The 23,756-nt window shown below is 39.2% G+C and overlaps 2 protein-coding genes across 2 annotated transcripts; both read right to left on the minus strand.

Moving 5' to 3' along the window:
• Nucleotides 1-645: 645 nt before the first annotated feature.
• Nucleotides 646-7,310, minus strand: LOC136424289 (uncharacterized). The gene is made up of 5 exons (XM_066412832.1): nucleotides 7,186-7,310; nucleotides 6,428-6,573; nucleotides 5,766-5,792; nucleotides 4,930-5,055; nucleotides 646-4,744 (listed from the first exon to the last, which is right to left on the minus strand). Exons 2-5 carry the CDS (start codon nucleotides 6,549-6,551, stop codon nucleotides 2,043-2,045), a joined length of 2,979 nt encoding a protein of 992 aa, XP_066268929.1. The 5' UTR covers nucleotides 6,552-6,573; nucleotides 7,186-7,310; the 3' UTR covers nucleotides 646-2,042.
• Nucleotides 7,182-17,380, minus strand: LOC136423945 (uncharacterized). The gene is made up of 7 exons (XM_066412346.1): nucleotides 16,930-17,380; nucleotides 14,155-14,289; nucleotides 13,181-13,369; nucleotides 12,101-12,286; nucleotides 11,604-11,729; nucleotides 8,214-8,320; nucleotides 7,182-7,244 (listed from the first exon to the last, which is right to left on the minus strand). The coding sequence occupies exons 1-7, from the start codon at nucleotides 17,015-17,017 to the stop codon at nucleotides 7,182-7,184; spliced, it is 894 nt and encodes a 297-aa protein (XP_066268443.1). The 5' UTR covers nucleotides 17,018-17,380.
• Nucleotides 17,381-23,756: the final 6,376 nt, after the last annotated feature.

Genomic DNA, 23,756 nt, shown 5'->3' on the forward strand with positions numbered 1-23,756 from the left:
GTCTTCTACTCCGAACCCTAGTCTTGCCAACGCCTCGCTAATAAGAACTTTCTGAGAACTAATTAAGTGTGCACAACTAACCAGTTCGGTGGGGGGGGGGGGGGGGGGGGGGGGCGTGCAGGCAAGATAATTGCCTCGCGGATCATCGCGTGCGATGAGGGCTGCGTGGAACTGGTAGGGGGTATTTATTGAAGGAATCGTTTCTTCTTAGTACAGTATTTAAAGACACGATACATGTAATACACAGTGGCTCAAGTACACTGCATATGTTAACGGCATGATATGCCAGATATAAAAGCAATAACCTGAACGCATGTAAACGGGACCGAGATCGTCTTATGAATGTATACAGCATCAATATTGAACAACAGAGGTACATATATTCAAACGAAATTTATTACGATGACAACTAAATATGTTTGGTTTCTAAGAATCACAAATAGTAAAATAAGTTATGTAGGCATAATTTGTGGGTTGCTTTTAAAACAGCCAGTGGGTTCCAAACTTCTGCCCCAGTCTTGTACATTTTCAATTAACGCTCTGTCACAGTGATAAACAGAGTTCCATGAATCTTTGCTTATAAAATTATACGAAAGTCATTCTGGATAACCGACGCGGCACAGTGATGACAGCAACAACAATATATTCCATCAGATAACAGCAACGTCTTTATTATTTGTGTAGTCAACAAAACATTGTTGTACACAATCTGATGTATTAACTTGGATCCTACAAAGCAGCACTAAGTCTTTAGCGAACAGTTTCTGGTGGTATACGTAATCTGTAAAATCATGGTTCACATATATTGTAAAAATACATTGCATTTTCCAGACTCACATAATCAACGCATTAAAAATATTTCCATCCTGACATCCTATCACTTCTAAGATCTATGATTTCCTAAGAATCACTGAAACAGTTCTTAAGAGTCACAGCGCGTATCTAACATCCAAGTTAAAGCAATAGGCAGTAAGCACACCCGAACTGGCATGAAACACCTTCTGAATACTAGCTTTTTTCTAGAAGACAACTTAAAATTCTTTGTTGTTCGTTGGCTTCCATCGTGCACGTCTGAAGATGACAGATTGATCGTATGGCACAAGGCAGATTTAAAAGCACCATTAAACAGTAGCACAAAATATGAATACTTGTAGAGTGCCGTGATATAATCAATCATTAACATCTTGCTAAACTTTGACACTGTTTTCATCAATATACAATGTAGCATAGTATAGATAATTAAGCACGCATTCAATACAAATACTTATCAAAATAGCAGCCAAATCTTAATACCTATTACATATTAGATAGCAGGGATATTTGAAAGTACACTTTTCAGATTGAACACTGAGTCTTGTACGAACAAAATAGTTTTCTTAATTAAGGATACATGTTTTCATGATTGTTGGCGGACAATGACATCGTTAATAACGATCATCTATGAATACTAACATCCTACTTATCATATTCTTACTGTACTACACACAGTCTTATTAAACAAAGGATAGTCTAAATAAATGACATCAATATATACAACTAATTTCTAACAGGAATCATTTTCTATGTGAAAATTCTATCTTTTCAAAATATCTTAATAACCATATTCGAAATCAAATTAACATTTCACAGCTTTAGAGTATCTTTATAGTCAAACTGAGAGGAAGCCATCTTAATTTCACAATGAATATTATATCAGTTTTTTAATGATATTTACTAAAGTCCTAGGGAAGTAAGAGACCAATGAATCGGATATTTTCTGTTGTTCACTCTTGTCTATATAGTGTGATGATCATGACGCCATCAAGTTAAAAAAGTCAAAACTGCCTAAAAGTACGTCAGCATTAATGAACAAAATAGGTCCAGGGGGGTCGCAAGGGGTTCTAATCATATGCTCCCGCACTTAACGGTTTAGAAACATGCAAAGTTATCGGTACTGTCATTGCAGTGTATTACCGTGTTCTTAGATGGTGTACCGAATCATGTTTCTTTTTCTTCGATAATCACGAAGATGCGAAGATATTGTCTTCACACAAATGTTGTCTTCACACAGAACTCTCCTGTTCCATTGGTGCGTCAGGGAGGCTGTTGATGTGGCCCACAATGCGGTCGTTCCATTTCTTTGCTTCTTGTATGTCCTTCGTCCTTTTCCTCAGTTCCTCGTTATAGATTTTCAGGCTTTTGTTCATCTCTCCCTTCGCGTTGATAAGGTGGTGAATCTCGTCGAGGGTCGGTTTGTTGTTGACCAATGGTATCTTCTCTTCATGACCATCCATGGGGATCCTGGTTTCTCCGTTTGTCGTTGATTTCCCGTTGGTGGAAGCCTTTGACTGCTCTGTCTCGTACATCAAGGTGTAGACCTTTGCCAAGCCAAGCCGCGACACTGCCTCATGGTATGGCTTGATGGACTTCACAGCTAGCGCCTTGCGGTACCACTTCTCCGCCATGGCCAAAACGTTTCCATCTTCTGCTGGGGTTCCCTGGTCTGGCTTCACAAAACCCTTCTCCTTCATCTCTATGAGGAAGTCTCCTGACATGTTGTAGACTTCTGGCAACATTTCCGGCTCCTCAGTGACTTTCCCTTTGTCATCTCTCTTCACTTGTTTCTCTCCAAACTCCACCATCTTCTTTGCACTTTCACCATGCAGACGGATGAAGTTATCCCTCTCTTCGTCTGTTGTGGCCAGTTTAGTAAGTTGGCGGTAGGTGTAAACGATGGCTCTGTAGCAGACCATCCAGTGAAAGTCATCGTCTCCGATCTTCTTCAGGATGCCATTCTCAAAGTAGTCGTTGTCATCATTGATGAGTTCATGATACCCTTCAATAGCCAGAAGAAAGTCCGTCTTCTGCTGTTCAGGTGACTTGCCTTCAGTTTCCTTCAACAGGTACAGTGTGCCAACCCGTCGGGACAGCATCTTGTTCAGGATTTGCAGCCCCTGGTCACTTGCTAGCTTTTGGCTAAGTGCGAGGGAAAGGTTAAGATCCTTCTCTGCAGTCTTCCTGTATTGTACCCTTTCTGTGCCCTGGAAGTAGAAGATCCTGCGAGCAGATGTGTAGAGGATGGTAGCTGTCAGCTCAACTAAGAAGGATTGCTGGACCTCCTCAGTGGTGTAGGCTAAATGTAGCTGCACCAGTCGTTGGTGTTGATCTTCAGTTAGGGGTTGTCCCATCTTAGCTGCAGTGCTGAACTCATTGCCCAACGTCTTGGCTTTGGTTTGGAGAACTTTTACATCATCTGTCGTCAAGACCCTTTTCTTCAAACTCTTGCTGTAGACATCCCCATTGTCGTACAACTCTATTCCTTTCTCTACCAGCGACTGGAAGATGGTGCCAGCGTCTGTATCCAATGGAACGAGACCAATGATAATCTCTTTAGCCTTCTCCAGTGCTGGGACTGCAGCCTCTGGAAGACGCTTCTGGCAGTACATGTAGCCGATGGTCTCATACAGACGTGCCAGACCTGCGTGGAACTCTTCTGGGAGTTTGCTGATGGTGGGCAGATTTAGAACAGACTCAACGTGTGGCAGAAGCAGACCGTTGATGTAGCCATCTTGGATCTTCCTGGTATCCTTGTGGAAATACTCCAGGAAAGATTTGATGAGGCTCTTAGTCATCGTCTCTAGTTGCTCCTCATCCAAGTCGGACAAGATGGCTGCCTGTGTCTGCTGATGAACGCTGATCATCCGTCCATCAATCCATTCTTCTTTCTTCCCCTCAACACGAGCAAGAGACAGTTCCTCTACTTCTTTGATGAATTCATCGATGTCTGCATTCTCGCCAGAGGCGATCTTCAGAGCCTTGCTGACGATAAAGACAGGGATCCGGTCCTGGGACAGAAGGGCAGTGAACTTCAACATATCTTGGGATGATCTTGCCATTCTGTTTTCCATGGACAGCAGGATGGCACCGTACACAGCCTTCTCATGTTCCTTCAGTTCACCACACATGCCTTTTGACCTGTCCTCCAGCTCACGGAGGTAGCGCTCCACAGATGTACGGGATTTCAGAAGATAGCTTCTTGCCAGTGACAGTCCATGTGGGAGGTTGCCAAAATGGTCGGCAAGCTGCAGCAGATCTTCATCTGATGTTTCCTTGAAGATCTCCTCGGATTTCTTATCCTTCCTCCTCAAGAACTCCAGCACATCCTCCTTTGCGAAGCCCTCCATGTTGTACTCAGGAAGGTTTAGGTCAAGGTTGGCACTGCGGGTGGTGATGAAGACTTTGACTTTCTCAGAGGCAGACAGGTAGGCTGCCGCGATCTCAGTGGTGACAGTGACGTCATCAAAGATCAGGACGCTTTTGCTCTGGCGATTTTGAAGAGACTCCATGACCTTATTTGGTACCTCCTCTGCTGTCAGGTTGCCCTCCCCAAGCTTCTTGGCCAGTTCCTTACCTTGTTCTAAGATAGTCTCCTTTCTCAACCCCTTCTCCTCATTCTTTGACATACCAAAGAACCACATGACAGCATTTGGGTTTTCCTTGGCAAACTTCTGAGCATATGCTAGAACCCCTTGTGTCTTACCGCTACCTGTCGAGCCACTTACTACTAAGGAATTAGCTTCTTCTGCCTTAGCTACAATGTTCTTACAGTCTTCACTCTCATGAAAGCCCATATCTGGCTGCCTGACGTTGGAGATGGGCTTCTCTGTTGCAGCAGGTGTTGGGAGTAGAATGGACAGGTCAGCATCGTTCTTTGTCAGTTCTTTCAACGTGTGCACTAGACCGATTAATGTCTCCATTGCAACACCTGAGTATTAGATAATAAAAGAAAGATATTAAATTCTTCTCAACAATAGAAACATCATGTGTTCAGTTCAATTCAATTCATTTGCCATATTTTCAATCATTAGTATAACTATATAGGATACCTGGTACCAAATTTTTACATTATCTCAATTTTTGTCTTTAACAAATCTTCAATAACACCCTTACCTTTAGAGTAGGTATCCTTCTGATAACACAGAAAGAAAGCAACAACCCCAGCAATGACAGCAACCACCACAAGTGCTGCAATTGGCGAGAGCACCTGTGCAAGGATGTTTGAGTTGCCATGGGGATCTGCAAGCAAAACAATTAAGTTTAAAAATAATACAATGGTTGTATATTTTGGTTATAAGACCTGGTTGGACAACATCAAGACATGGACTGGCCTAAATACTACACAAATGATCCAAGAGGCCGAGGACAGAACATGATGGGCACGGATCACTGCGGCTGGCTGTCATGACGCCCCTACGACCACTGAGGTCATGGGTCATGGTTGTTCAATGAATGATGTAAAACAAAATCAGTATCCAGGAAAACCGGACATAAATTTCAAGTTCAGTATGAGATGAACAACAGATCCCATTCTATTCTAGCTCCTGTTTGCTCCTTTGATTATTACCTTGGATAGTCTGGCACAGTGTCCCCATAGTAGTGTTTAATGTTAGTCTGTTACATAATTTCTTATATCGGGAATTGAATATTTTTCAGATGCAGCGAAACTGGGATTGAACTAATCTGCATGCCAGTTTGAATGTCATTACAATGTCTTTATAGAGAACCATGCAGCTAAGAGCCAATCGCAACTCTAACTTACATTATATGATTATTCTACCAGTGGTTGTTAAACGAGGCATGCATTATGTTGAAAATATTCTATCCTACTTTTCAGCTAAACAATCAACACTATATACTGATGATGGCTTCAGAAATTTAATAATGTATGTGATAATCATTGTATATAAAATACAAATTTATTAATAAGTGACTTCATTGTTACTCACCTCTGTCATCCTTTGCAACTGGTGGAACTGAAAAATAGATTCAAGTACAATAAATGTCAGAAATGCGAGGTCCTTAAGAAGATCATAGAGGAGGATAAACATGGATATCGAAAGTATTGTTGCAGGGTTATGCAACATTAAATTTAATAATGCATAACCCTTCAAAAATACTTTGATAACTTGGTTTATGAAGATTCGAAGGTGCATTTTTTCACATGATGTGATGAAGAAGTACATATAACTCTTAACCATTGATGGATATAGAAGTTACAAACCTTGCCAAATTATAGAACCAGACGTTTTCCAACTTCACCCTACTTTTAAATTATGTTGTATGTTGTAGAAATTGTATATTGTTGTACCATAAATATTGTTATGATATATGTTAATAGAGTTATTAGGACTCAAATGACTGTGTATCTCTGTTATATTGTATCTGACCCTTACCTCTTCCCTCATGACCTCAATGAAAAGCGGCCTGCGTGCCGATTTGAGCTTATCATGAATAAACAAAGGTTCAAACAAATACTTTTTCAGTGACAGTCATGGTAAAACAGCTCAAAATCCAGCATTGCAGAACAAATGTCTTAAAAACAACACACCCATATCATGGATGATTGTGTATTTTTATGAGCTTAAGTCAAATAATGATGAGAGCTTACTTTCATTGTCTATGAGCAGGTAATTCTTGTCCACATCTACTCCGGTCAGTCGTCCAGACCTCACTGCAGACACAAGGTCATCTTTCACGTCTTGGATCTCTCGCTGTCCAACTGAGATCTTCATGTCAGCTAGAACACTGCCCTCCCTAAAACAACAACAACAAGAGTAAGACTTTGGCTACCTAAGGAATTCAGAAAATGCATGGGTTCAGAAATACGAGTTTAGGTGTTGCATTTTTACTTACGTTGCTAAATGTACAGTGAGTCTATAAAGATACTAAAATGACTGCTAGAATCCATCAGATAAAATCAGTCTATAGTTTATAGAAAAGTAGCATAAGACCATGGGTCTTTAATGTAAAATACATAGTATATATAGTCAGTAACATTTATATGCCAATTGAAAGAGCAATTTGTCAGTAACCCTTTTTTTTCAAATCTTCAAGTCTTAGAAATACATATTACATTGTAACATGATTATGAGTTGAGTATATGTACTAGATATTTCAACCTGACAGTAATGTCTTTTCATATATACCGTGACCTGAGTTTTCAGCATGTTATATTCATGCAAATTCAGGTCCAGTTCGGGTTGAGACATATAAAGATCTCTCGCCTGTTTCGAATAATTACGGTATGATCTTCGGGACATGCATTTGTCCTGCAATATGTCTTTTCCAATTTTGCGTTCATTGGTTTGAGATTTTACAGCAAATTGTTTGGGATCCCGGGATAAACTCTTTCAAACAAATATTCACCTGAACTGAATGACCTCAACTTCCAGGTCAGGATGCGCAGGCTGTATAGCACTGTTGACCTGGAAATGATAACACTCTTATGTTTATTGCTCTAGAAGAGGAAGAGTCACTCCGGCTTAGGGGTGAATACCGGTTCGGCTTAATAAGGTCCAAGTATAATTAGGTCCAGTGATTTAGGTTCAGGTCCGGACCTGAACCTGGACCTGATCTTGTCTAGTTGACATGTTTTGTCTTATCAAACTAATACTAAGCCTAGAAAATTAAGACTGACTATAAATAGAGTTTCTTGGTGAGAAGACTTTCAAGAAAAAACAGTATTTGAATGTTGCACTTATTTTAGATGACTTTTTTTGGCAGAGGGTAGACTCAAAACACTTTTTATCAAACAAAACCGCAAAATATATTTGTACTTTATTCAGGTCTTTTTGGACTCAGGTTTTGGGCTTTCAGTTTTTTTGGACTCGGTTCTTGGATGTTATACAGGTCCAAATCAGGTCCAGTGAAACGGTATCCACCCCTACTCCAGCTATATTTCAAGCCCACCATAACATAATATACATTTGGTAGACTAACGGATGTACAACTGACTGTTGAATGTACCTTGATGCCTCAATTTCCATTGTAATACTTTGTTCTGGATCTTAACTATAAAGTATCCTAAACTAATGATCATGACTGCATCAAAATATATTTTTGCATCATCCAGAAACAGTGTAACTATAATTTTTCAACCTTAATCAATCTCATTACATTCTTTGTACAAAGTAAATATTTTGCTACTGAAAGTAAACAAGTGTTAAAAAAAGGGAGACATTTGTTATGAAACCATTGATAATCAAAATGAAGCAACATGCATTATACACTTAATATTCAAAGTACACCTTTTGTTTACCATAGAAAGGAAGGTACTGGCTGGATTTAGACATGTGTTTTCGGAGTCAACTTGCAGTTGACTCAAAAATGTGTCACTGTAAACTTAGCCAGTCAGCTGATGATATATTTTTTTTTTACAGATGTTAATTACTTACGGAGTCAATGATGCGAGTGACCAGTTCTTCATTCTCCCTGTGGTTAGGGTCAGGAGACTTGTAGGGCTCACTTGGCAGCCGAATAGTGGAGTTGAAGGAGGCCACACCTAAGAATTAAACAAAATGCTTGGTTGATCTCAGAGTATTACTAGCCAAGTATGATAATACACAATGGATGATATGTTCTATAATTATATGTTTCCATTCCAGTACTAGAATTTGTTTCTACCACGCATAGGAACTAACACTGAGTGTATGTTAAACTTAAAGCTAACCGTCCTAGTGCCATGATTGTCACATATAATATACTTGCTAATATGTCTGGTAGAAGCAGTTTTAATATAGAACTAGAGTTCCACGACCTCATACCTTCGCCAAATGATTTTAACCTTTTTGAATGACGTATCAGGAGTGTTTCTCATCAATTATAAATCATACCAGTTGATCTTCTTCACCCAAAAAACAAAAGTATGAGCTTAACAAAGAAGGTTATGCTCACAAAGTAACATTTAACATGAATTATGCAAATGAGGTCCTTATTAGCATAATTTGATTCAACGATGTTCACATTCACATAACTTCCAAATGACACAAGTATGAAATTGGCATCATTTACCTGTATGGAACTATAGTAGTTTCTCATTAATTATGCAAATTAGACCTACATTGGCATATTTTTTATCTATCAAAACTCCTCAGTAACAAATGTCACATATTTCAATAGTCATATCATGGAACACAGCGTGTTTTTAAAATTGTCTCATTAATTATGCAAATCAGAATCTGATTTGCCTAATTATCGTCCAATCAGACAAAGCATCACGTAAGCTATCTACATACCAAAAATCATTAACATCCATCTAGCCCATCTTGAGTTATAGTATTTTCTCATTAATTTTGCAAATGAGGTCTTCGTTTGCATAATTGATATCTATTAATATTTCTCTCTTCTTCAGTTACATATGTCACATGTTTGAGAGTCCTACCATCGATATGGAATTTGGCGGCTGTATAAACTTGCCTCATTAATTATGCAAATTAGATAATGATTTACATAATAAGTATCTAATCATGTACGTCATCACTCAAGCTATCTACTTACCAAAATTCATGACCATCCATCAAGCCCTTTTTGAGTTATTCCCTTTCAAAGTCTGAACCAAAACCTGCTCCTGCAATTCCAAAAAAGCCGCTAGGGGGCCCAAACCCGTACCACTTACTCTCTGCCCAAAGAGCTATCTACCACTCAAAAATCAGTTTCATAGCATGTCCAGAACAAGAGATATCAAAACAGGAAGTTCCGCTGCAGTACCGTAACAAGCCGCTAGGGGACCCAAAATCTAATCATTTCCTAGTCTCATCAAGACCTACCTACCTACCAAATATCAAGACAATCCATCCAAGCCTTCTCGAGTTATGCTGTACGTTACAAACACACAAACAAACGCTACCCTCTGCATAACCTTCTCGGCGAAGGTAAATATCATATAGATATCATAGAGAAACAATTCAGTGTGCATGTACATTAAAAGGGCCTGCTATTTGAGTGCCAGGCTTTCGGATCTATTCAATTACATGTAGCTTGAACATTGTTGAAGAGTTGAAAAGATTTTAATCTAAAAGAATCAATGTGTATAACTAACAACTACTTGTGAAATGGCAATTGTTCTTAATAGAATGCAGGATCTGTACATGTACAGGGGACAGGAGATGACATTTTATGTTGACCCTAACAGACAATAATAGAGAAGTGACACTCTATTGTAACAGTTACGTTTTGGGCAGACTTACTCCCCTGACAGCATTAAGGGACTGAGTGATATATTGAGTTTACTAGTATGCCATACACAATAAATCGGCACCGCAAACTTAAAACCACCGTGAAAATTTTTGTCCAACACTGTAGAAGTATGTGACTATAGCGCTACGTACCGCAAACTTAAAACCATCTTGAACAATCCATTTTCGCATTAGCGCGATACAAAAACTTCACGAACTTAAATTATTTTACACTTTCAGTAACTTAATAATTTCTCTAAAAAGTATGATATTTCAGGTACCATCCACTATCGTTTATCATAATCTGTGACTCAGAAATATTGTCAGTCACTGATAAAGGATAGTGAATGCTATCTGAAATACCTGACTCTTAGAGATTTTATCCAGTTGATTTAATATTCTGAATCGGTATTTACATACTGTTCGACCTGGGTGTCTAATCTTCTTTGACTTCATTGACTTATGTAATATCAAGTGAACTGTTAGTGGATTTGAAGTCCACAGGTTTGGAGTGTCTACCATTACTGGCATAAGGTGCAACATCAAGTGATCTCAATACAACACATGTGTAATAGCCAGAACGAAATGCTACATATAAGCACAAAGTACTGTCTAGGGAGCAACAAAAAATCTGGCTTCTAATCATAACCCAAAAGTAAAACTTTTAAACACTAAGCCACCACAAATTTTACCATGCTAAGTATTGATTATGTGTTCTGAGACTTTGCACACAAAAAAACAAACAGCACTGTCTTAATTGTCTCTAGAATTACTTTTTAAAAAATGTACAAAAAAATCTGGCCTTTGAAATCTCAATGAATACATGTATGTACTCACTGTCTGTAGTTATGAGCACATAGTTCTTAATAACCCTGCATGCTTGTGGTTTGCCTGATTCTTCAGAGTTTGCAAGAGATGTGGAGGACTTCAGGGCACACTCATGGGTCTTTTCTTTATAAAAAGGTGAAAAATTTTATCAGATTTGCTAACCAATTTGAGGGAATTCATCTAAATTGTGAACAGTATACATGTGGGAAAATAAGTCTAGAATGATAACAGCTGTCCTAAGCTAATGGTTTTATGTCCTGAAATGACATTAGAGAAAAAAAAGGCCTGGGAAGACTAGTTGGTTAACTTTCATGTTATTCTAAGCTGTAGTGAGCAAAGGCAATGGCTGCTACTGTATTAGTATCTGCAAAGAAAAGAAGCAACAGAAAAAAAAAATTTATTTAACCTTTTCTCTGCTGCCTTACCCCATGACCAATATGACTTTGGTGCCTAATGGCTATCTTAGTATGCTGAAGGTTAAGAGACGTTCATGCACATCATTACAGACATGTTTTTTTTAACATACAAAGTTCTCTCTCTCTAAAACAAGTAAGTGAAGCCAAACCAAAAGCTTTTAGAAAATACAGTCCTGTACAAACAAACTGTAGGACACGTTCCTACAAAATATACAGTTCAAGTCATTGCTAGATATGTGGATGCGAAATGATTTACATGTATTCTTAAATGACTTGTGACAAATATCTCTAACTTGTTGCTTTCAGACTGTACAAAGAAAACAATGAACTGTACAAAGAAACTGACGTAACAATTAGTATTACTTACTATCTGTTGTAGCTTGAATGTAAGCGTCCTCACATCTGGTGCTGTTCAGGCGATTCTGCGCTTCCACACAGATCTGGTAGGTGGTGTTGGCAGTCGGTAAAGTAGACTGGAGAGTGACCTCTTCTCCTGTGTACAATAAAAGACAAATCAGTCTTAGATCTTTGATTTAATGTGTGGCAGTTTTAGGATGCTGTAAATGCAGAAATGTTTGTAGAATGTTTTTTCCAATACTGTAGCAGTATGTGATTATAGTGCTGCCGCAAACACTCCATTTTCGCCTTAGCACGAAAAAAATCACACAAACTTAAATGGATTTATAGCACCTGATGGCATTATGACATCAGTGGAGGCCCAATGATAACCTTTATCTTGCAACTCACTAGAAGCAGCTGGTGTTAAGGAAAATCATTTGAATGTTTAAAATTTCAAGAAATGATGTCTAAAAAGCTACTTGTTGTTTGAGATAATACAATTTCATTGTAGAAAAAGGACAATACCTTCGCTGACTGGGTTTTTGCAAGAGTTCTCTCCCTTGCCCTTCTTCCATTCCTCAGTTCCTTGTTCCCGGTACCACACACACAGTGACTGTGGCACCAGACCGTCATGGCCACCTGTTACCTCAACTGTGACTGAGTACAGCTTGGCTGCAATTACTTCAAGGTCAGTAGGGGGCGCTGGTGTACCTGTAAGAGTCAAAGGTCACATGAGAGCTTCCAGATACAATGGAATGAAATACAACCCACATTCTTATATATAGGGTCCTCAATTATAATATCTTAGGGGTTTGATTGAAACTGTAAGGTAGCGTCGCCACAGAACTCATTGCATGGCACCAAGCACACCGGGTCACCCATATACTCTTTCACCCTTAATCTTCTTAATTAAAAAATGTTTGTTGCACTCTTTTACGTGCACTTAGGTTTAATGCCAGAAGCTCCCTCAAACATTGGGCCATGGGCACCGGCTTGATGTTCCAATTCGTAATAATGATGCAACTCTTTTCCAGTTGTGTGCAGACCCAAGGCAAGAACCTAGGCCGCTAGCTCCACAGAATTTGGAACCAGAGTGGCGAAGTTTTGTAGCAGAGTGGGCACTGACCACTACACCACACCGATATAAATATACATGGGATAATCATGAGTATAACAAGAACCCATCAAACTTGATGATATCAAGAAGAGAAGGGTGACCCAATGCAAATGGCGGGGGAAAAAATTTGAGCTATGGCAACTCTGCTTAGTTTTACAATCATTATGGCATTCATTGAAAAAGTGTTACGCTTAACCTGATTCAGGACAGGTGCTTTACCTTTCGACAATCTGCAAGTTATCATAACTTTCTTGCTATTACAAATTGTCAAAATTTTTTAATATTTCAATTGTTCACTGTAATCATAAAATGTAATGTATTATCAAAGTGTCATAATGAGGCACTTTAAAAGTCCTTGTTGTATGTTAAATAGTAGTTTAGTACATGGACTTTAGACAAGTGTAAACTTTAAGAATTTTTTGAAAATATTTGTTAGTGGAGAGAAAACAATTGTGACAGATTTAAACAATCATGTCTAGCACACTTACGCCTGACCCTGAGTGTCCACTCAGTTCCTGTGGTGTCCTGCTGCGCACATTGATACGTCCCAACAAAGTAAGGAACGGAAGAGTCCACAGAATCGTCATCTCTGTTGAGGTTGGAGATTCTCAGGTTGTTGCCATCATGGAGGGATAGCCGTCCTAAATACCGTGGTTCACGAATTTCTACGTCTTTTCCTGTTATGAATAGTAAGAGAGTACTAGTACTGTACATGAATTTATATTCACACGGATTTAATATCGCGGTTGGAAGAAAATGGGGGTGTTTGCAGTGGTTGCAAGTTTGTGGATGAAACAAAAAAATGGTTAAGGAAGGCAGAAGACAGATTCTGAACATTTAATTTAGTACATATTATGAAGATGGGTCTAATATGGCGGCAAAAGTCACCACAAAAACTGAACATTAAACCACTGCAGAAATGTCAACCTTTCCAGTAAACAATGAAATTCAATGTAAAAAGCAGATACCTGTATACCACTGCCCTGAAAAATGTTTGGAAACTTAAATCTGATCATTCATCTTAATATTTATAAAGCGTACGAAAACAGGAAATCACCATTGGAAAGTTAATATTTGCCATGATCAAACATTCAAAGGTTCAATATAAATTTAGAGCTGGCTATGTAAGTGTCACAGTCACAAAACTGGGAAAATCCCCTAACAAAACAGTGGCTGATGTCAATGATGATTTCTTTTAAATTAACACATCAAGTAACAAACAAAAGGATTATCTAAAGGAAAATATAAATACTACAGTACCGATAATTGAATAAACAATCATTTGGGACATGAAATTGACAAAGGGAATTTTTGCCCTTTTTTCAGGATTGCATGAAATCATAAAAAAGTCATGTACAATGTAACTTCAAGGACATATTCTATTACATCATACATTGATAAATTCTGTTACTGCTTATTACTAGTTTGACTTTTTACTACATGAATGTACATGTATGCATACCAGGTTCTTTGACCAACACTTGGATGCTCCTTGTTGGACCTTGAACCAGTTGCCAAAACAGGGATTTGCTGTCATCATAGTCAGGGTCACACTGCAGGTCAACATATCCTCCCTCATCACCAAACACTTCTGTGCCTGTAAACAATACATAAACATATATAAACAATCACCTCTGTACCAATAAACAGTAATGATCATAAACACATAGGAATTACAATAATCTCAGTCTCTACCTGTAAACCAATTATAAACACATTAGCACATATCAACAATCACCTCTGTACCTGTGAACAATAATGATCATAAACACACAGGGACAATCATCTCAGTCTGAACCTGTAAACAACAATCGTGGGGTCGTGTGGCGCAACGGCAGAGCGTTCGACTCAGAACCAAGAGGTCCCGAGTTCGAATCCTGTCGTGTCACTGATCTAGATCTTGTGGGAAAGGCACTTTACACGACTTTCCTCACTCCACCCTGGTGTAAATGGGAACCTGACTTTGGTTGGGGAAGGTCGTATTGAGGTCATCTGGCGGCGCCGAATGGCAGCCGCCCAGACCCTTGCGACAAATCCACAAAATGCAAGTGTGGATAGATTAGGTATATGTTGTGTATTATGTGAAACATGTGAACCCTGCATCAATTCAGCACTAGAAAGGCTGCCATTGCGGGTAATTTCTGACCAATGAAAAACATTACTATACTAGAAAGGCCATCATTTGCCCCTGAGCAAATACAGCATGTTTCGCCCATACTCCTCCTCATGCAAGAAGTGGGCTGTCCCAAAATAACTCCTGGGCAAATCGAAATATTAACTGCATGTAGGAAGGCAACATTTGCGAGAGCATCATACTTTGCCAATCTCCCTCCCGATGCATAAATTGACTGTTCCAAAATCACCCGTGCAAAACATTCTCTTTACATGTTCTGCGAGACGCCAAGAGCTTCTTACTGCAAAGGCTTTCGTGTTTACCTGCAACATGACCTCAGGTAACCTGAAAAGAACACATATTCTTTGGCCAGCAGCAAATGGAACGCCTGGAACCTTAGATAGAACATGGATTCTTAGATAGAACATGGAACAGGGACAGCACTTTTGAACCGTTTTTGGTCTGAAAATGGGGCCAAAAGTCCCCAAAACGAAGCATTTTGAAGTGATGTACACCAGAAATGTGATTGAAGTCCTGTAGGGTCATGTTCAAGGCACCCTTGTGCCAAACAAAAAACCACTGCGAATATTTCCAGTCTTACAGTATCTGCTTTCATAAAAGCCTTCTGGGACCAGAAACTACCATCGTCTGTAGTTTCTGCAGTCTTAAGCAAATTGAAAAAAAAGGGGAATTTGGGCGATGTAATTCTCAAAATGGGGAAGTCCAAAATTCAGCTGCCCAAACCCACTTTTTTTTCAATCCCACGTTTTGTTAACTATTACTAAAGAGAATGATCCTGTATGATGGAAAGATGTTTACTAGTACTTTACACAATGTCTTTTACACAATGTCATAAACTGACTTGTTGATAGAAATTTACCTGCTTTACCTAGTAAATAAGACAATAAAAATATAGACAAAGTACAATTATGTAGGTCATAGAGCATTACCTTTGGACTTCCCCAAATTCAATAATGAATTATACATTATCAAAATTGACTCTTTTAAAAAAAAATTGTACATTTTTTTCACCCAAGAAGACTATGTACACTCTGTGCAGATATAATTGGTTGGACTTCGCCACATGAAATACATTCTACTTATACATATAACATAATACTGCACCATACTATGGCCTCTACATGGACCAGCAATAACTCTAGAGGTACAGGTGGCTGGAATGATGAGTTAGACATTGGCCAATGAGACAGATAGCCCTATACCGTTATTATCTATTTTGAAAATAAATTCAAAAGAGCCTTCTGGATTTTCAGAAAGTCAGTTGGTATTCAGAAATGGGGAATTTGGGTGATGTAATTGTCAAAATGGGGAATTCCCAAGTTCAGTAACCTGAGGCTAAAGAGATGGCTGCATGGAAAGAGTAGAAATTAGCCAAATAGAGGGATAACATGCCAGACGAGTTAGTGGTGGAAGTACAGTTTGCCACCTCACCTGGTAGAGGCCCCGTACTATCTATTATTATCTATTTTAAGAATAATTCACAACAGCCTTCTGAATTTCAGAAACCAAGGACATAATGTACTTGCAGAGTAGTCATATGAAGAAATGGGGAATTCGGGTGATGTAATTCTCAAAATGGGGAATTTCCAAGTTGAAAACTTGCACCAAGCCTTATTTTTTTTCACCAAAAAAATCAAATACTTTCAAACTTTTTTTCTACTTTTAGTACTATCAGAGATTTAGTGATCCTGTCATGTTATAAAATAATAAATTATGTTTTGCTTGTTTCATGTGGCTATTCGATTATTGGTCTAAGACTTCAAATTTGAACATTTGTTTTTTGGGCCCACCTAATTTTTTTTTCACCCGCATGCATTAAATTTGGAGTCTGCAGGGTTGTCATCCATAAAATTTACTTGCTGTGGCTCTATGCACCATTGTGCATTGATAGTTCCTTCTTTCACAAGTCTACAATATTACCACATGGCAATTGATAATGCATCCTGCTATCACAAAAAGATCACCCCACCTACTCTTTCCCCTTCTGCTTTCAGAAGTCTGTTCTCAAATTAACTTTCACATCTTACATCCGACACGATACCTAATATCTGATGGAAACACAGTGATAATGTAGTCGTTAATACAACCAGTACTGTTACTTACCTGTTGCGTTGCTTGTTTGTATGAACAAACAGCCCACAAAAATGGCCAAGAAGAGGCGATATGCTGACTTGGTTGTCATTGTCATCATCTCCCCGGCTTCTTACAGCAACAATGGAATACCGTTAAGTCTCGTATCGTATCTTAAAGGCGTCACAAAATTTCTTTTGCACTGACAGGAAGACTTACAACACTGACAATGCCAACACTGATATCCTGAATGTTCACAACAAACGGTAATCGACGAATTTCTCTGCTTGCACGTCCGTCTCTGGTGGCCACACTGTTGCAAATGAGACAATGGTCTTGACTGGAGTTTTTCTAGGCTTGAATATGGAAATTCCCTGTCCAAAACTGTCCAATTACTGTAAGGGACCGTACGTGAGTCATGGGGAATTTTGGCTGTAATAATTAACTGGGAAATCCCCTTCCAAGCGTCATACGAAACTACGTAGTTTCGGTACCCAGACTGCCTTGCTCTTGCAGCTTTTTCCGAGCAAAATACACTTTTCAACATTCTATGGGGTTTTCTTTGAAATAAGACGCATAAAGTTTTGATAAAAAATGCAAACCGAGCGGCATGTATCATGGTTACAAATCTTGTACAGAATCTCACAACACCCGGAAGTATCATGGCAAAGACTTGGCGGGAACGGTCAGAGGTCAAAGGTGAAACCTTTTTTATGGCGACACCTTTGGCGCGTAGCCAACTTTCACGTCGTATACTTCAGTCTTGCCGAATTATGTGTGCTAGAGTGCTAGGACTACCAAACTAGACGACTTTTCCAACCATTTAGTTGGAATTTTTTTACAATGATATCGCCAATTTATATTTTTTGTGTTGCCATGGCAACGGCCTTCTGACAGGCATACTCTACAAAATTCAATAATTTCCTTTCAAACAATGAGGTTTCAAGGTTTTCTTGCTAAATCACACTTGTTTTCCCCTACATCATTAAAATCCTATGTAATTTAATGTCATTTAGCATTTATTTTGACTATGTACAACCTATGGAAATGACGTCATTGGCCAAAATTCAAAAGCGTGGACTATATCATAAGCGAAAGCATAATCAAGTTATTGTTACTCGAATTTCGTCACTACCTATAAAAACATTGATACAAACGTTCTCATTCTGTCTTCATTATCTCCATGAAAAACGGAGATATAGTTTTGTGTGTTTGTGTGTGTGTCTGTGTGTGTCTGTCTGTCCGTCTGTTTGTTTGTGTTTCCAGAGTTTTGTAGTGAGCATAGCTCAAGAACCTCTAGATGGATTGCGATGATATTTGGTATGTGGGTAGGTGTTGGGAAGACAAAGGTCAAGCTTAATTTTGGACTCCCTGGTATGTAATCCTGGTACTGCAGCAGAACTTCCGTTTTTGGTATGTTTTGACCTTGACTTGCTATGTTTTCATTATTGGTAGCAGATAGTTTATGATGCACGGAATAATTGATGTAAGTTTAAGCCCCCTAGCAGCTTCCTCTGGAACTGCAGGGGCATTTTCGTCAAAATCTTCTAAGGGGAATAACCAAAGGGAGGAAAGACGCAGCATATTTGGGGGGAAATTATATTTCTACAAGACATTGTATTTATATAAACTACGCACAAAAAGTTTGGAAACTTTACTTTGGTTGATCATATTTCCGTTGTCTCTTGATCAATTTCAATGCATTATATATCGTTGGAAAGCCTGACTGAGTGTGTAATTTCCTTTCCTATGATACCCCACTCATTATAATTGCAATCTCATGGAGCGAGCACCAGGCCTGCTTACGCGAGTGGGTTGTAGAAAAAAAGTGCCAAAATTTCCATGCTAGTGTCAAACACTCAGCGCAGCGCCAAACCCATTTGTGGTGGTGTTGTCCACATCGTGAATGGAACAGTGTGTGGAGGAATGTTATGTTCACAGCTACAGATAAGAGCAGATTTATTTAGACTTTTGGATGGGTAAATGAAAGTGTGGGCAACGAGGAGAACCCTACGCTTACTGTTGCACAGATAGACTGACTGATTTTTTAGTTGGAGTCAGTTTCATGGTGTGGGGCAGTACAACGTTAACTGCCAGAGGAAAAACCAGGCTAATCGGCTAATCATCTTAAGCAACCTCGATGTGTCAAGACATAGAGACACCTTTCTCAATCCAGTCACATTTCCAATATCCTTACCTCTGCAATATGCAAGATCTGCAAGATGATGGTGCACGTCCATACAGAATGAGAGTCATTTCAGACCACCTCCAGGATGCAGGAATACAGAGGATAGAATGGCCCTCCTGCAGCCCAGATCTCAACACAATTGAACACAGTCTCAGAGTCAGACTCTGTGATCACTGATCAGCTTGGGCGAGCTGTGCATGCAGGAATGATCAACAGAACAACACTGGTCGACCTGCAACGACTCCTTGTGGAAGAATAGCCAGGGGCCGCGTAACAAAACTGGTGACAAGCATGAGCAGGATGTGCCGGGCTGTGGTGACAGTGCATGGCTTGTGTACTCAGTATAAGCCACCTCCATCATAACCGAGGCTCCTTTACGCATTTTTTGTTGTTGTTTGGATGAAGACTATTCTTGGCTTTCATATTAATGTGTTTTGTTGATTTAAGTTTCATATTACCCCCGTACAAAAGCACGTGCTACCAGCAGAAGAAAAAAAATACTGAATTGAGCGTTTGACATTAGTAGGTTAATCTTGGCACTTTTTTTATGTGACCTGCTCGCATAAGCAGGTCTGGTGATCGTTGCATTAATTTACAACCATATTATGATTGGTATCATGGGAAAGAAAATCACACAAGCTTTTCAATGATATATAAATCATTGAAATTGATCAAGAAATAACGGAGATATGATCGACCAAAATTAAGTTTCCAAACTTTTTGCGCTGAGTGTACAATGTATATGTACATTACACAGAAATTACTTTACAATACAGACATTTTTTAAAAATGACCTGTTACATTAGTTAGTTGCATACATTCAACGGATAATAACATTGTACATACTTTACAGAGTGACTGTGTGTATGTGTAATTTTCCTAATTTTCCATTTCCATGCTATTTACATTTCATCCATGAAAAATGATTTTTCATGTACGATTTTCCTGTTGCTCCTGAAGGTGTGTCATTGCTATGATATTTTTCATCTATAAACAGTACACACATGTTGGATTTCTTCCTATAAAATCTCCCAATAAACTCGGCTAACATTAACAACCAGACTTCACTCTGTTACTGTGGTGTTCAAATCGGGGAGGCCTCATTGGCTATGGCAGTGTTAGTGAAAGCTGACTGAGTTACTTTTCAAGACACTTTTGAGATGTAGAGACAACAGATACATTGTTGAAGTCTATAAAGAAGCTATATTCACCTAAACCAGAATATAAAGTAATGACAACGCTGGCTTGTCATGCTTTGCCTGGTAATTTGAGACATTGGCTGGTAGTTAAATGTACTGTTCTACACATCATAGTCTATACTGGATTCCAAGACTATCAAAAACAAAGAAGATACCACATCACTAGCCGTGTTACCAGACACACAACTATATAAAAGCTAATTCAACTATGAGGAATACATTTTCAAGTTGAAAACGTAGATGCAATTATTATACAATAGAAAGTTTGATATAACTTTGACCAGGCTGATTTGAAGGTTGACCACAAGATTAGTTTTCCAAAACTGAAATTTGCAAATAGTTGCCTTGATTATGTAACTTTGTTACACTCATCTTGATCATTCTGCTAGGCTTGATAATGCTTCCTTGAACAAGAATATTCGAATTCTTTAATTTTAGACAGTCTGGGATTTGGCATATTTATGTAGTCATAGGGGGCAATTTATCCCTCACAGCAGGGGGCAGTTCCTTAATAATTTTACGGCCCTGGGTCCAGATCCTGGATTTTTGCAAAATCATAATGGTTTTTAATCGTTTAGCATTTCCACCAGATCTTTCCTCCCCATGTCCATTAATATGCTCTTTAGGTTTTGCAGGTTACAGGGAACCATACTTGTACCATCCTGCCCAGCCGTTCTCTGCCAATGCCGCAGAACAATCTCTGCAGCGAGTAGGCCGTGATGCGCACTGCAGTTGTCAATCACATCAACGTCTCCAACAGTAAGTCCTGTTGTGAAAACGGTAGTATTCCATTACCGCATTCATATAAATGTCTTCCTAGCTGTGATTGGTTAATAAAGGTAAAGAAATCATACTCTGTTGTGGTGCCGCGTGATACCTTTTCAAGTAGCTAGTGGTAGTGCAATGAGGCTTCGCTACGGCTCGCGTTTTTGACCAAGCACACCGGGTCACCCCTACTCTTCTCGATAAGCGTATTGGGTTATCCAAACACATTACATGTATTCTGTTTGCAAAGCTAAATAATGCAATTTCGTTTCTGTCAAATTTCACACAAAAAAAGGGAACATTGTTGCAACTTAATTAAGTTCATTGACATGTAAGCTTACGGCTACTCGTTCGATGTATTTTTGCATAGTTTTTAAAAGTTATCAAGATTCTCAGCTGTAAGGATACTCACCTAGTTTTCCAGCCAGAATTTTCCAGTTACTGCCAATGTTGTACAGTTGCAGACACAAGTCTGAAAACTTGTGGTATGGAATGCCCAGATGCCCTCTGTAGACCAGCTGTTTCTTTATCATCAGGTCTATTGTAGTGGCCACCTGTACAGTACGGGAAGGAAGAGGCACAAAAATATAAGTTATAGCTAAATATCTAGAATGAGATCACTCGAAGGTATATTGAAGTAGCGCGACCTTTGGAAGGATATGATCATGAAGAAAAGAGAACAAAATGAGAGAAACATGTCAAAAATGTTCAAATTTATGTTTGTCTTATACAATGAATTGTTGCTTCTTGTTCTCTGTTTTATTCCATAGTTTAACAACATACAATGTACCTTTTGTCCACTTAGACTGAGAGCTTTCACGTTCAATTTGTGCCTGTCGCGATAGAAAGGCTCTGGTATCGTCCTCATGATGTCTTCTGTAATTGTCCGTGTGCTTTGTACGAATCCAGCCCTTGTTACCTCTTCATAACCACTCGGTGATTGCCTTTCACAAGAACTCTCGCTTATCATATCACCAAGAGACTGGAAGTCTCTGGAACGTAGTGAATTCGAACGAAGCGAGCAAGGCTTTGAAAAACTGAAGTCATCCGACCTATCTGATTGTTCCGTCTCATCTTCCTGTCTGGAGATTGCTTTCGGATGGGTGTAGATGGACATTAAGCTAAATTCTGGTTTAGGTTGGCTTTGGTTTTCTGTACTTGGCGTGGATCTGGCTTTGACTTTGATTGCCCCGTTACGAGGAAGCATAATTATGTTCCTGTTGCTTGTGCCCGTGGTTTCTAGTGGGGTTGGAATTCTTTCTCGAGCTCCAGGCAACACGTTCTCATGATCACTGATTTGATCAGTCATTGTTGAGGTGAAGTCATTCTGTTCGTCCTCGCATGAGCTTAGAAAGGAGACGTGAATTGAATGGCCAACAGCTGATGGTGGGGAGTGGACATGTCTTTCTGTTGGTAGATGATAATTAGTTAACACATCAACATTGGACATGCGAAGTCCCATTCCAAAATGTCCTCTACCCCTTATTAACTACTCAAATCGGGAACATGTTTAGCAGTTTAAGACATATTTTAAACACCAGCCAGGTATAACTCTGTTGGGTTAAGGCAGCCCAGGCTCTAAAATTCGTGTTCGAGTTCGGCCGCGTGCCTGGCCAGCGGCTCGGCCGAACTCGAACACGGTTCGAAATGTTCCACTACAGAGCAATTCGGGGGGCGCAAGGTCTATTCCACTGCCCAATCATATATATCTCAGGTGTACGTAACGTTATATGTACAAAATTGTTTTATAGGCCATGATTTGGATTGTATTACATTCTAAATGTTTCAATCAAATGGTTTGGAAGGTCTCCTCCACGAACATGTGCCGCGCCGAGTCCTACTAGCGCTGTTTTGACGGAGGTGTTCCAAATAGAACAGGGGGTTCTATATGTTCGATATGGTGTTCGAAGGGAACGGTCGTTACGTCACAGGTGTTGGATTTCGCAGGAGACAGCGAGCTGCGTGTGTGAGATCGGGTTATGAGTTTTACGGCATTACGCGCGGCTCAAAACAACAGACTTGATCTTTGGAGTAATCAAATATTCTTCATTATAGCTTTCTTATCAAAATTGTCCGGGGCTATTTTGCATAGATTTTGATTTTTTTTAAACTGGGGCGAATTTTTAACAAAATATGACCCAAAAATAGTGGTTTCTGATGTTTTTGACCCAAAAAAATAATTCAATCGTCATTTTAAACAAAATAGCCTCGGACAAAATTGATTTGTATGAGGTTAGCTCTCTTCTTGTAAAATATCATAATGAAAGTTGGTGTTACCGCCTGCGCGCGTAAACCCATGAAATACACAGCTATTTTTAACCAAAATGTGTATTTCTAACCCAAAATCTGGCTGTAGAAAAACTAAAGTATAATTTATTCAATGCGTTTTAAGTAGTTCTAAAACTGTGTGAAGTTTCATCGTGGTGCGACAAGGCTATCGAAAGTTACAGGATATGTATTGATATGTATGGAATAATACTTCCTGGGCCGCCTTAACCCAACTGAGTAAAGTGCTGTGCATGTGAAGAGTGACAACACAGTAATATATGTATGCTATATTGGCTTAAAGAACAGGCTTCGGTAGCTAGTTGACTTATTGCTACACATACCTGCTCCGGTAGTTTGCTCGTTGCGTCCAGGCAACGGAATTGGAATCTATTGAAAGAAGTTTTGCCGTTAACGATATAATTGTGTTTTCTAACATCTCA

Source organism: Branchiostoma lanceolatum, chromosome 18 (assembly GCF_035083965.1).
Source record: "Branchiostoma lanceolatum isolate klBraLanc5 chromosome 18, klBraLanc5.hap2, whole genome shotgun sequence".
NCBI classification, from domain to species: Eukaryota; Metazoa; Chordata; class Leptocardii; order Amphioxiformes; family Branchiostomatidae; genus Branchiostoma; species Branchiostoma lanceolatum.